Source organism: Pygoscelis adeliae, unplaced genomic scaffold (assembly GCF_000699105.1).
Source record: "Pygoscelis adeliae isolate BGI_AS28 unplaced genomic scaffold, ASM69910v1 Scaffold30, whole genome shotgun sequence".
In the NCBI taxonomy this organism is placed as follows: Eukaryota; Metazoa; Chordata; class Aves; order Sphenisciformes; family Spheniscidae; genus Pygoscelis; species Pygoscelis adeliae.
The window spans coordinates 1476735-1490648 of NW_008823915.1; the positions used below are offsets into that span (position 1 = coordinate 1476735).

Sequence of the window (13914 nt, forward strand, 5' to 3'; positions counted from 1 at the left end):
CTATATATGTGTAAAAACACCCATTCTGCTTCCTGAACTTGTTTTAGTTCTGTACTTAGTTGCGCGGGTTTTCTTCCTCTTTTTGTTGCAAAAGCAAGCCTCTCTGATGTCGTAGCAGAAGCAAGGAAGCAGCTGTTGGTTTTTCACCTGTAACTGTTTTGTGTATTGCTTTTTTTTTTCCCCGCCCCCTCCTTGCCAGGGTTCTGCAGTGTTCCAGGCAGCGAGTTTTGAAGCAGGATGGGAAAAAGACGCTGTGTTCCTCCACTTGAGCCCAAGCTGGCAGCTGGCTGTTGTGGGGTAAAGAAACCCAAATTGTCTGGGAGTGGAACGCACAGTCATGGGAATCAGGCCACAACTGTACCAGGCTCCAGTTCAGGTCCTCTTCAGAACCACCAGCATACAGATGGGAATAATGGAAGGGAGAACGTATCTGACTTGACTTTGGGCCCAGGAAATTCCCCAATTACTCGAATGAATCCCACTTCAGGAGCTCTGAGCCCACTTACTCGGCCCAATGGAACTGCCAACAGCACCAAGAACCTGGTGGTGACAGCGGAGATGTGCTGCTACTGCTTTGATGTACTCTACTGTCATCTCTATGGTTTCCCTCAGCCACGACTTCCTCGATTTACCAATGACCCCTAGTGAGTAAATCCACATGTGGGAGGAAAGCTGAGAAACCAGCATCCAGAGCTGTGGTTTGTTTGGGGAGGGATGAAGGGTCTCCTCTGGAAAATGGGAAAACTGGTATGCAGGGAGGAAGCGGGGGGGGGGGGGGGCGCGTTCTGCTGTTTGCTTTGTCTACCAGAAACAAAAAAATCATGTGCTGTAAGCGCACCAAAGCGTAAAAATATTCTGTTACGTTTGTTGGTGGAGATGAGCGGAGCTTTGAAGAGTGGCCTTCAAGGGAGAACATGCTTAGCTCTACAGAAAGAGAGCTAGGCAAAATACAAGGAAGTGTGGTGCTTCTTCAGCTCACAGTCTGATGTGTTGTATGAGACGTTGCATACTTTATTGAGGAATGCAAACCCACTTCATGATAATGTTCTGTTAACGTTTGCTCCCCTCTTTGTAAATAGATGCCTCTGCAAAATATTAACTGCCCTGTGCCTCCCATAAAATTGTACTAAAAGGATGAGTGAAATGGAAATTCGAGTTTTCAGAAAACAATAAAATAATGTCATTAATTTGAAGAGGATCCTGCTTCTAATGTCAGGCACTAACTTGGTGAAGAGAGAAGGGGAGAGACTTCCTTCTGTGAAGCAAGTGGAAGGGAATAAAGCAAGACGTTCACACAAGTTCCCAGCTCATCCTGAAACAAGTGCTGAGCTGGTGAGAATTGGACAGGGACACTCACAAGGGTGTCCAGTTGTCCGAGTTAATGGGTTTAGCAGGGAGGGGAACCAAAAATTTGCCAGTTGTGGAACTGAAAAACAGTGTTATGGAGATAGTGCTAGTTGGGCAATATGGGGAGAAACGGAGAGTTAACTTTCAAGGACGAGACCAAGGTTAAGAGGAAAGGAGGTGTGTATGAGAAGTGAGGAGAAGGATTTATGAAGGTATTTCGCTTTAGTGAGATTTAGCTAATGTTTATCTGAAGGTTGAATGCGTAGGTGTGGAAATGTTAATGTTGTTAAAATGTTTGGTGGAAGAATTATATGGGAAAGATCAATGACAGATATGCCTTCTGACACTCCTCCAGGGGCCACCTCCAGAACAGTAGATAAAATAAAAAGTTGTTGACATCCTTAATTTAAGTTAATGAATTTTAAATTGATGTAAAGGAACAATGGCTTAAACAGGTCAAGGGCTTTTTCCGTGTATTGAATGTCTCCCCACCTTATTGGCTGTCAGCGTAGATGTAGGTTGTGCATCCATGCAGTTATTATCTGAGCAGGATTATGGATACATGTTCTGAATGCTACCGCAGACTAAGCTGTTTAATACTGTAAATACAACTGAATGGAGAAACACTCTGGACTAGAACATAGAATAGTTCCAGGGACTCCCCAAACTGAAATATTTCTGTTGTTGTTTTTCATACCTAAGCTAAGTAGACACCTTTTAGAAAATGATACGTTAGTCTGCTTATTATTTTGGCACTTGACGAATGCAAAGGGGGTTTTTTGTTGTTGTTCTGTTCTTAAGTCAGTAAGAGAGATAATTTTATACGGATTCATTATTTTGGCATTAAAGGAGATTTCTAGCTGGATTTTGTTGCTGTTTCTGTTGACTAGTTTCAAAAAGGGTGTTCCTTCAGGAATCTCAGCTGTTTGAATTTTATGCCCAAATTTGAAAAGTAAAAAATCATTCACTGGGCATTTCTGTTGCTGATAATTTAAAAGTCTTTTCGATCAGCACTCCAAAGCAAAACCAGTTCTTCTCTTTTCTTCCTCTCCAGACAAATGCCTACCTGAATTTTCTTGTGTTTCAGCATTTATGCTGTTGCTTTTAGCAAATAGTTGTATGTACCCCAGGGAAAAGCATGGGGTTTGCTCTCTTGTAGAGCAGCACACAGGGATGATCTGTCACACTTGAGACAGTAATGTAGTGAGCTTCAAGCCAAATGTTATCAAATGTGAGAGTAAGCAAAGTGAAAATACATAAATAATTTGCATTGTTGTCCTTTGTAACATAATTAATGTCGATGTAAGAGATCATCAAACAGAACAAAGGTATATACCAGAAGTCTCTCTGGACAGACAGAAAAGAGACTGTTGGTGGAAGGAACAGAAAGATGCACAGGTTTGTCCTGACCTATTTCTCAGAAAACGGATCTTTTAAGTTGGTGCTGAACCCCAAAGTAAAGATAGAAGTAGTCGTGAAGGTCAGGATTCTGCACAGACAGGGTAATAACAGAAAAGTTACAGGGTTATGACTTGAAAACTACCGTGAATTCCAATTACCAGCTTGAGAGGATATGCACACGGACAACAATCTTGGTGGGAATTACGGAGGTGGTAGATACCTACGGAGTAAGCGAACCTTACATACATGTTAGCAGCGAAGTTCACAAATCAATGTAGAGAAGGTGGCATTGCAAGACTTGTAGTCATGTCTGAATTAACTTGGTAAATGAAGAAAGTATCCCCTTTGTTGTTCAGGTTACTGAAAAATGACAATTTTCAACCTGTATAGCATGCCAATAGTTAACTGTGGTTACTTCTTCCACTTTTGTACTTCAGTCTTTCATTTTTTTTAATAGTAGGTATTACACACTGGTACTAAAACCACACCATGCAAGCTTCTAGTTGCCATGCAAGACAAATAATAAGATACTTGCATCATAAAATCCGTACTGTAACAGTTTTTTTCCTAGTACGAGCTAAATTCTGATTTGAACAAACTGTATTTTGCTACTTGAAAATTCCCTTTGCAGTTGGAGAATCTATTTTTTAGTTGCTGAAATTCCCCTCCCCTCAGCCCAGCCAACTCTCATCAAACACACCTAAGTAGGATGTTGTGGCTGGGGGAGAAATGGTTGCCGTAATCTGCGCAGTATATGACTGCAAAGTACTGGTAAGAGCTCTTGGGTGAACATGGGCGAAAGATTGTCATGACTTTTCTCAGTATATCCGGAAAATACACTTTTCAGGGAGGGGCTATGGAACAATTGGCTTATTGTCAGCTGCACCTGCAGTTTGCGAAGCACATTTATTCTTCAGGTGTAGAAACAACGTTTTTTCTACAGTGAAAAACTTTATAATAGTGAAATTTTATATACTTGTACAAAATCATAATCTTTTTTTTATGCCTCAGTTGTTATGACCACAGTGAAAAATTGTTAAAAATGTGCTTTAAGATCTTTTAAAATATGACAGCCTCCTGAATGTAATTATCCTGCCCTTTCTGGTAATCTCTCTTCTATTATAGATGCAGAAAGCTGTGTCACAGCTCAGTGGAAACATCATCTTTTTTTTTTTCTTTTTTTTTTTTGAGGGGGGGTGTGTTTTGGAAGGGGAAAGAGGTGAATTGGAAATGTGAACCTCTAATTTGAATCCAAGAAGAGAAGGAACTTAATTAAATTTGTATTGTCAGTGACATTTTTTCATTTTCTCCCTTCCCTTTTCTGTTTGGGGCGAGTGTCACATGGGCTAATTAATGGTTTCAAAACTTTCATTAGATTAAGCTAAATTTCCACTGAGCTTGTGACAGTAATGTTTCTCAGAAATCTCCTTTGTAAGTTTAGTATCTTTTTCTGGTAAGCTTTCTAATGTATTTTCTTACACTCTGTTTCTGTTTTCTGTTTCAACATATGGTAGCTAGATGAAAGTGCAGAGGAATGATATCCTGCAAGTGCCTTGAAGTGTTGTTGGAAAACTAGAACAGTAAATCCTCTGTCTTGGTCAAGCCACCAGAAGGTGGCTGATGGTTGTGGAAGAATGTTTCCACTTCCTCTGTGGGCAAAGTACTTCACAATTATCACTTAAAGGCTATTTGCTATTTTGGGTAGTACTTCTGCCATCAGTCACAGCTGGTAACTAGATCCTGAACAATGGATTTATGCTGTGGCAGAGTTTTTTAATTCCATTGTTGCTCTGAGGAACATCACTGGGCATTGCTTTATCACTACAGTTTGAATTATGTTCTAACTACTTAGACATAAGAAGCTCTGTTGCCTGTATTTGAGAGATCATCCACACGCTATGCTGGTTTTGTTGTCTGAACAGAATCCCTTCATATTTTTTGTAATGTTTGCTGCAAAAATACATTGCTTACAAGAGTTTCAAGAGTTTGAGGAAAGTGTCTGTGCTCTGATATAGAATCAGTTATTCTGTTTTCATGTTTTAGAACTCCTGCCAATGTTTGTTTAATTTCAGAAAATTATTTTCTTAACACTGCATGTTTTCTATCCTATTACTTATCTTTTAAAGTTCAATAGAAATCTATAGACTGATGTGTGGAATCACTAATGACTAACTTTCTCATTTATGCTTGGGTTCAAAGTGACCACATCTTGTATTCAGTACTATGTAATCTGAAAAAGTAAGATCAGTCATCCTGTTTTTATAATTAGATCAGCGTCATCAGTTGCCTTGCAAAATTTTCCAGATGTTTGGACATTCTTGTATGGCTGCAGCCACCGTTGTCCTTTCTTTACTGTTTCTCTCTACAGCTGTTTGCAACTTCACTCACTTCTGTAGAAGTGAACTTTTTGCATTTAATATTCACAGTTGTCTTTACCTGTTTACCTCTTCATAGAGCTCTTCTGAATACTGTTGTTCTGAGCTTCTTGCTTTTGGGGGCTTAATCATGGCTTCTAGTTTAACAGGTTGAAATGAGCCTGCTGAATTTGAGAATCTACTGTTGTGCCTGTAAATTCATTAGAGTAGACAGGAAAGTGGAAATCTGTGTGATGTTTGCGTAGGAACAATATAGTGATTTAGATATGTGTTCAACGGAGAGAATCTGTGTAAATATAAATCAAATGTAAGGTAAGCAAAAGATGTGAACATAAACTGTTTGAGCACTAGGGATGGACCCAGAAGTCAGATCCTCACGGAAAGAACAGTGGAAAAAAACCCTAGGCTTCTTTTTATCCCTTTAAAAAAAAAAAATTAATACAAATAAAAAATATTAATACCTATATTAGTTTTGATATGGGTTGTCACGTAAACTAGTGGATGCTACTAAGTGAGGCTGTTACTCACAGAGGTGATCAGTGGGGTCAAATAACCATATCACTCATTAGAAGACAGTGCAGAGGCTGGCCAGGAAGGTGTTGGTGGAGAGAAAGGAGGATGCTGAAAAGGTGGGGGGAGATGCTGTTTTTTGCATTCGGGTGTGTGTGGGTGTGGGGTTTTATTATTGCTAGATAGCAGGTGAGAAAACATGCCTATTGGAGTTTACTGGAGGGAGAGAAAGCAAGTGGACGCATACCTGCTCTTTTACACCTTGTTGGTCTCCCCTTAGCAACCAAATATCTCTAGAGGCTGGAGTATTTCTCTGTTTTGGCTTTTCAGTCCACTCTTTGTGACGTGGAAGACGGGGCGAGACAAGCGGCTTCGTGGCTGCATCGGGACCTTTTCAGCCATGAATCTTCACTCAGGACTCAGGGAATACACATTAACCAGGTAATTATGTTGAAAATGAAATAAATCTGAAATTAGTTTAATTTGCTAAAGATCTATAAGGATTCAAGGTTAAGACGTTGGGTCAACATAGTTCAATTTAGTAAGTATGCTTCACAAGAAAATAAACCTGAGAATTGTATGATAGGGTGAGGTAATATGTCAGGATTAAGTGGAACATCTTTGCAACAGGTGAATTTTGGTTGATGTTTTAAGGCTAATGTCAAACCTGTCTTGCATACTAACAGTTTTGACATCTTACGTAGCACATAATTTCTCTTCAACTGCAGTAAGTGGAGAACAGCATCAGGAAGCTTGCACTAGTGTTTGCATATTACGGTTCATTAGATTAGGAAGAGATGCAAATCACTTTCTCTGCAGTAGAAGAGAGGAACATGTTTCACGGAGGCATAATCAAAAAGGGAATAATTGAGCATCTGACACTTTAATTTGGTGCTTGTATTAGGCAATATATCTTCTCTTTCCTTTAGTGCACTTAAGGACAGCCGATTTCCCCCCCTGACCCGCGAGGAGCTGCCCAAACTCTTCTGCTCTGTCTCCCTCCTCACTAACTTTGAGGATGCCAGTGACTACCTGGACTGGGAGGTGAGAACAGGTGCATTTGGAACTCTGCATCATTCTCTCGTTCCATTTGGGTTCGGGTTAGTACATGGTGATGTGTCTCCTTCGTTACAGGGGTGTACGGGCATTGAAACTGGGAATAGAAGAAATGGGGCTGGAAAACCAGAAGGGAGGAAGAGGGTGGGCTAGCAGTATGCTTTTTCCTGGGAGGGGATCTGAATGGGAATAAAAGAGACATGAGAGTGTTTTATGGATTTGGCCCAATAGGAGATGGGTGTAAATACATGTGTAAAAACCTGGGAAGTATTTTGATGCTGTGAATAGAAACTGGGAACAAAAAGTAGTTAAGACCGAAGGTACGAATCATTTTTAGGATCTTGTACGTGGAAATGCATTTAGTTCAAGAAAGATTAAATAGACTTTGTGGTTGGGCTATTTTAGGCATGACTCTTGTGTAGAGATCTTGTCTTTCTTGCCCAACATAAGAGATGGAAAGCTGTCAGACTGCTGACAAGACTTACTTCAGGAGAAGTAGCAGGGAGACTGGTTAGGCTCGTCTGGGAAAGGGGGCAGAGGTCCTTTACGCTGCTAAGAGCCTGCTTGTGAGACCTGCCTGGCAAGGACAGAGAGTGGGGAAGAGAAAGTCCTTATCCAGGCAAAAGCCAAACTGGCCAGAGAGAGAGAGAGAGAGAGAGAGATACAGTGTTGTGGGAATGACAACTCGATCATGGACTCAGTGCTAGCAAACACCTCTTATTTGGCTATTCATTTCCATCTATAGGTTGGGATCCATGGGATCAGAATAGAGTTCATCAATGAGAAAGGTGTCAAACGCACAGCCACGTATTTACCTGAGGTTGCTAAGGAACAAGGTGGGTTTGAGATGGCAGCCAAACATGTCAACACATTGTGTCACAGAATTGGGTAACAGAAATCTATGGATTTTGGGTTTGGATTGCAATGCTATCCTCATAGTAGTGCCATGGAGCTACCAGGCTTAATCTGGATAACTGACACCTGATACAGCTGCTGCTGGGTTTTCATCTGGCCTTTCTCTCATCCCACATCTGTGCACAGCTGTATCTTAGTGTAAAAATGTTTTAGGGCTTAAGAGATAGAGGATCTCAAAGTATGGATCTTCCAGCTTCATTCAGCATTGCATCTTTCCTCTTCTATGTTTCTCCCACCAACTAGGATAACTGCAGGCTGCACAGCACCAACAGGAGAGTCCCTTTCCTCCTCATTCTTGCTAAAGTAGCATCCTCCAGATGAGGGCAGGAAACAGGGCCCCTCTGGAGCACACTTCCCACTCAAATATAGTAGCGGTCACCATGGTAACTGCTCAAAATATTGCCTCCTTTCCTCCACCTAGCAGAGTGGAGTGGTCGCATCCTCCTGGCTCTGGGGCAAAAGACGAAGGTAGGAATTTTAACTCTGATCTCTCACATAGCAGTGCACTGTGCTATCACTAGAGCATCAGGTTGATCCCAATTTGTCTATGTAAAGAGCTAAGTATTATCTTATTTTAAGGCTTAGAGAGCTAAACTTGAGTGGCACGTGATAAAACAGTTTGGGGTCCGTCCAACAGAAGCAAGGCACAGACCTTTGTAAGAAGAGAGGTCATATGGAAAATGGAATTACTGTTTTATAAACCGTTGCAGTTCCAATATGAGTTAAAAGGGGTTGGCATGTGCAGATAGTGTGCGTGCGTAAGACCGTGTGTGTCCAGTTCGACACTAAAGCTTAGTTTCCTGTTTAGTTGTTTGCTTTTCTAGAGGCCTTTTAATGCATCTCTTACCTTTTTGAAACATATTTTTATACTGAAAAATTTCCTTTGCTTCTATTTTTCAATAGACTGGGATCAGATCCAGACCATAGACTCCTTACTCAGGAAAGGTGGCTTTAAGGCTCCAATTACCAATGATTTTAGGAAAACGATTAAACTTACCAGGTAAGTCAATACATTTACCGTCTTTTAATTTTACTTCATAGTGTTTTGTGGGTAACTTAAAGTATTTGTACTTGATGTGAGTCTTCATGCCTCTTTCAGATGAGAGATGTAGTCTGAGACACAAAATCACAAATGCCACATGCTAGGCGTATTATGTATATGGAATGAAGTGCAATGTGTTCGGTCCATGCAGGATCAAAGTTAGCATTTTCTAAGAGAAGTGCCACTGGTTTTAATATTATCATCCACATGACAGATCAAAAGCCGCAGAACCTTTGAAAGTTAAAAAGGTTGATTTTTCTCTATCTTTACAATGGACTTCCTTTTCTCAGTGTGCTCATCTGTGGATGGTGTAGCTGTTCAGAGGTGACAGCTGTCTTAAAATCAAACCACACTCAAATTCGGCTGGTTTTCAGAATTTGCTTGCTTTTCTATACCCCCAGCTGTCCTATTGGTTTCAGCTCCCTTTATGTTAGTAAAAAACGGGACATTCTGGTTTTGTATAGAAACACTAATTTATCAGGTCGTTCCTTACCTCTGGAGAAATGAGGTGGGTATGCAGAGTTTTTTTTAACAGGAGAGGTCAGGATGAAGGTTTTCATTAAAATCTGGTGTAACATGGACTTAGTGCAATTCACGACCACTTTGAAGTTATCTGTTGTGTAGCATGCTTTAGAAGCACCTGGAAATCTCTGGTGTCTCAGAAGGGACTTCACGTTTTGTGAATTCTGATTGCACAACGTGGACTAAGTCACATACATGCTATAATAAACCTCCCTTCACCCAGCTCTCCATCATTTTCTTTCACTAGCCTTTCAAATGTGAAGATAACCACAGAAGTAAATAATACTGAAATACTGGTTATTTAGTCTCTGAAACAGAGTCTTCTTCCAGCAAACTTCTCATGCCCTTTTTTTTCCACAGCAAGTGGATAAAAAGAATACAAATTGATTATTTGTTTCCTGTGTGCTACTGCAGGAGTCCCCTTAATTATGATTGCCTTGTCAACTTTTGGGACATTGAAGCTAATTCAAGCTTAGATGGGTTATTCAGAGTACTGCATGAGGCAGTATCAGACAAAGTAGTTTTTGAAGTTAGCGGGTTCCTCTTGGTCGTTATTGGCTGTTAGCTAAAAGATCTGGGATGAATGTTTTTTATGTCTAGTCCCTTCATATTGCATAGTCTGTTTGCATTATTTTTTTTCTTATGCTGTTCCCAATAGGTACCGCAGTGAGAAGGTGACAATCAGTTATGCAGAATACATGGCTTCCCGTCAGCATTGTTTCCAGAATGGCACTCTTCATGCCCCCCCCCTCTACAATCATTACTCCTGACACACGGCTGCATGACCAGTCCCACTCCCCAGTTGCTGCCAACGGCTACGACATCATTGGGGCAGATGCCTCCTCTTCCTGGTCCAGTTACTTCTATTACTGCACCATTTTATGATGCTAGCTTCCGTTGCCAAGTCTGCCTTCCAGCTGACCTGGGGGGAGGATGAGAGCATGACAGAACTTCAGGGGCCCAAGCCTTATCTCAGCCTTCCCTCCGAACGGGGGTTCAGTTGGATTGGGGCTCCATGCCTATGAACTGTCGTGAGGTGCAGAAGACCTCTAGGAGTGAAAGTGCCGCTTCGGACTGATCTGTTCTTGTGTGTTACTGACACTCCGGAAACTTGAGTTGTTCGTTATGGAAGCCCCCCAGATCAAGTAGGAGCATTCCCCTGGCAGCCTGGGCAACGGAGTCCAACGAAACATTTTTTAGGTTCTTTTTAATTTTTTTTAACCTCTGGTATCTGTTGTGTACCGAGAGCTGATTGCAGTCCCCCCACATCACAGGCGGACATTATGATATTGGGGAGGGTTGAACATCTGGATAGCACCCCATCCTCACGGACAGAAAACACTTAAAGATGTGAAAAACCTTCGGATGGTATTGCAGATGAATCCATTATTTAAATAAACCCTAGAAGGCTTTAATTATCAGATTCTACTGTAGGTTGGATTCTCTAGAAATCCTCTTGGTTTACAGTTTTCTGGGTTTTTAGACAGTGCTTTGTAATGTAGCCTGCTATGAAATAGAATGCTGTTATGCCTGTAAGAGAGCAACATGGCACATGCTGTGTATGCGAAGGACAAGGTACTTGAGTGTCCCTGTACAGTCTTCTCTGTTACAACCAAGTGTTATGTCCAAACATTTGTAACGGAGCCTGGTTGGATTAGGGATGGGGAGGGATTTGCAGGGCATTGACTGCAGTCATACAAGTGAGACTAGTGACTGAAATTTGTTTAACTTAAGCTAACAGTCTCGGGGACCTTCCTTTTGATAGGACAGCCACTTTCTCTGGTGTGACTATCGATCTTGAGAACTGTGAGTATTCCAGTTTATAGCAGGCCTATGGAATACAGCTATGTAGTTTCACTGGTAAGTTACGATCTTACACGGTTTAGTCATTACCACATCAAGGCAATGAGTGGGGAAACCTGTGTTACCCAAACTGTGTGAAACTCATGTGCATTCTGTATTTCTTCTCCCATCATTGATGATTACAAGAAATATCCTCATCTAAGAGGAAGGTAACTTACCCAGTTGTTTATTCTGCAGTGTCATTGAGGGATGTCATAAACTCTAAATTATGACTCCCAATGAGGTCTCTAGACTTCAAAATTTGTTTTGTTTTTTTTGTTTCTGTTTTGTTTTCCAAGTTTCTGGAGGGTCAACAATGATCAGGAAGAAAATACAAGTGCATAGCAGAGTCATGGCTATTTGGTTGCATATATCTTGAAAGTTTGTTTGTGTGTGGTAATGATGGCTTTTAAAATTGGCTGGTGTTTGAAGCCTGAAATTCTCTCCTGGCATGGCAGGGAAATAGGGCTGGTAGAAAGCTCGGAACTGCATGCTGCTGCTCCTTCTGGTCCTAGAGAAGCAAACAGGATTGTGCAGTTTCGCTTCGTGTTGGTGTAACGTTCTCCTGCTGGAGGAGAGAGACGTGAGGGAAAGGAGGGGGTCCTGTTCTGGATAACGGTGCAATATCGACCCAGCTTTCCTCCTGTACTGGGTCATTCTTATAAATTGCCACTTTTCCCTTGTGATGTTGTTGAAAAGCAATTGAAGATTAAGGGATTGTTTCATGATTTCCTGCTGCTGAGAATAAATCGGTCTTGTTACAAACTCGAGTGGTTTGTAATTACTCTCCCAGGTGCCGTGTAGTGATGGGGGAGGGTGGGGTCAGCTCTGGACATACCATTCACCTTTCAGCTGTCAAACAGTATGATACATAGGGCTACACTCATTACTGTTCAAGTGTTCTATGTTAGAATTTAATTTCTAAAAGGTTTAAAAAAAGCAAAAAAATGGTGCTAAAACTTCACCCCTGAGCACGCTCAGTGAGACTGGTCATGCAGGCATATAGTGCCAGGCTTTTCAACAATATTGTTTCTTTTTCAAATGTTTGCCCTGTTCTGTGTCTTCAACAGTGTATAGTGTTTTCCTGATTTCATTTTATTTGAATAGGGGATGACTAAGGGGTGGGGTGGGGAGGGTTAGCTGTCATTTTTAAAGAACAGAATTTTAGGATTGAGTGACTTGGTTGGTTTAAGGCTGAAGTGGGCTAGATGGTTTGGGACTGGGGAAGCCTTATCCTCTCCCACTTCCATTTCCCCACTCCGTCTGTTTAAAAAGAAAAACAAACAAAAATGCCTCTAAATATGTACTGTGTTCTTGTCTTGTTGCAGTGAGAAGAGAAGCTAGCAAATCAGAAACGCTGGTCTGCTCCCTAAGAAACAGGCCCTCTCAGCTTTAGTCCCATAAGGGTCCAGCTATAAAATCAGTTGAAAAGTGTGTCAATAGTTAAGTTAGCTCAGAAAAATGTATGACAAGGACAGGTGGTCTCAGGAAATAATCCCATTTCTAGATCATTACATGGCAGCTATGCATAAGGATGAAAGAGGTGAACTAGAAACAAAATGTACTTTGAGTTGCCTCACAATGGAGGCAACCGAAATCAATGACCAACTGATGTAAGAATTCCTCTGTGGTTACTTGGCTGGGACAGCAGGATAGAACTACTTCTCAAGGCAACTGTTAACCTGGTTTGATCTGGATTTAACTCATCCTTAGAAGCAAGTGCCTTTTGGTCTAGAAGGGCTTATTCTCATGACAACCACAACTGAGAAATAATCTCACTGCAATTATGAATTGTCTTTGTTTTACAGTAACTACAGGAGAATGTCTTTGATCACTGGAGTCTGTCAGTGTTGGAATGTTTCCACTGTGAAGTTCTTAATTTTTTTTTTCCATAATGTTCAACAGTCAATCTCAACTGAGGCCATTTCAGTTTGGGAACGTTTTGCAGTCAAAATATCACATATCTACAATTTATCAGAACAAAAAAAAAAATCTGTAAGAAAATCTAAGAGTTCATTTTAACCTTTGCACAGAATAATTTGTTTTCATAGTACATTAACAAACATCGGCAATCTTCACTGACTATTAATGCTGTTTTCTGTTTGTATTCTGGAAACTACATGTTGTTTTGTTGGGTTTTTTTGGTTAATTTATTTCCTTAAAGCAGGAGACCTCTTTTGACCTTCAGTGCAGAGATGTCAGACCAATTCTTTGTATTACACTTGGTTGCCTCCTACCTATATAATAACTTCTGAGTGTAAATAATTGAACTCTATCCTCTAATGAAGTATTGTAGAGAATAAATCATACTGGATAAAGATTATTTGTACTGTCCTCTTTATATGGTTTCTCACAGCCTTTACGGGGATAAGATGAAATCTTTCTCATCTAGAAAGATGAACAATTTACGACATGTATGAATACCAAACATCTAAATTACATTAAGTGTTCAGAACCAGGGAGGTTGCCAGAATGGGATGACAGCTGTCTGGAAGCACAGAAATAGCCAAGACAGGCTCGCTAGAAGAAAGCGAAGAAAAATAGTAGGAAAATTAAAAACAAAGATTAAATATGTTTCATTAATAATGGCATAGCAAAGTATCTTTGTATCCTGAAATGTTTGCTTGACAATAACTCTATATATTTCACCATCACGACAAACTAATAGAAAGTGCATACATGCAGAATTCGGTATCGTACTGAAAATCCTGAATTTGTAAATCTGGCTTAGTTTAAGCCAAAATTGTTCTTTGTTTTTTTGTCTTTTAAAATGAACTAATGAAAACAGATTATCTGTACTTCATAGGTTGTAGTCTTCAGGTGATCTAAAAATGTTATTTCAGGAAAAAGAAACACCCATCTTTCTAGATTCTTACCAAATATTTTAATGCTTTGAGACAGGAT

At 40.5% G+C, this 13914-nt stretch overlaps 1 protein-coding gene across 1 annotated transcript; it reads left to right on the top strand.

Moving 5' to 3' along the window:
• The first annotated feature begins 197 nt into the window (after positions 1-197).
• AMMECR1L (AMMECR1-like) lies at positions 198-13324 on the top strand. The gene is made up of 6 exons (XM_009318938.1): positions 198-644; positions 5964-6074; positions 6563-6677; positions 7435-7525; positions 8508-8604; positions 9827-13324. The coding sequence occupies exons 1-6, from the start codon at positions 238-240 to the stop codon at positions 9936-9938; spliced, it is 933 nt and encodes a 310-aa protein (XP_009317213.1). The 5' UTR covers positions 198-237; the 3' UTR covers positions 9939-13324.
• The last annotated feature ends 590 nt before the right edge of the window (positions 13325-13914 follow it).

Bases quoted from the DNA above. Each gene is read 5' to 3' on its own strand.
- AMMECR1L (XM_009318938.1), top strand. From the start codon at position 238: ATGGGAAAAAGACGCTGTGTTCCTCCACTTGAGCCCAAGCTGGCAGCT. The intron at 6,678-7,434 runs GTGAGAACAGGT...TTCCATCTATAG, and splicing joins GTGACTACCTGGACTGGGAG to GTTGGGATCCATGGGATCAG. The intron at 7,526-8,507 runs GTGGGTTTGAGA...ATTTTTCAATAG, and splicing joins TGAGGTTGCTAAGGAACAAG to ACTGGGATCAGATCCAGACC.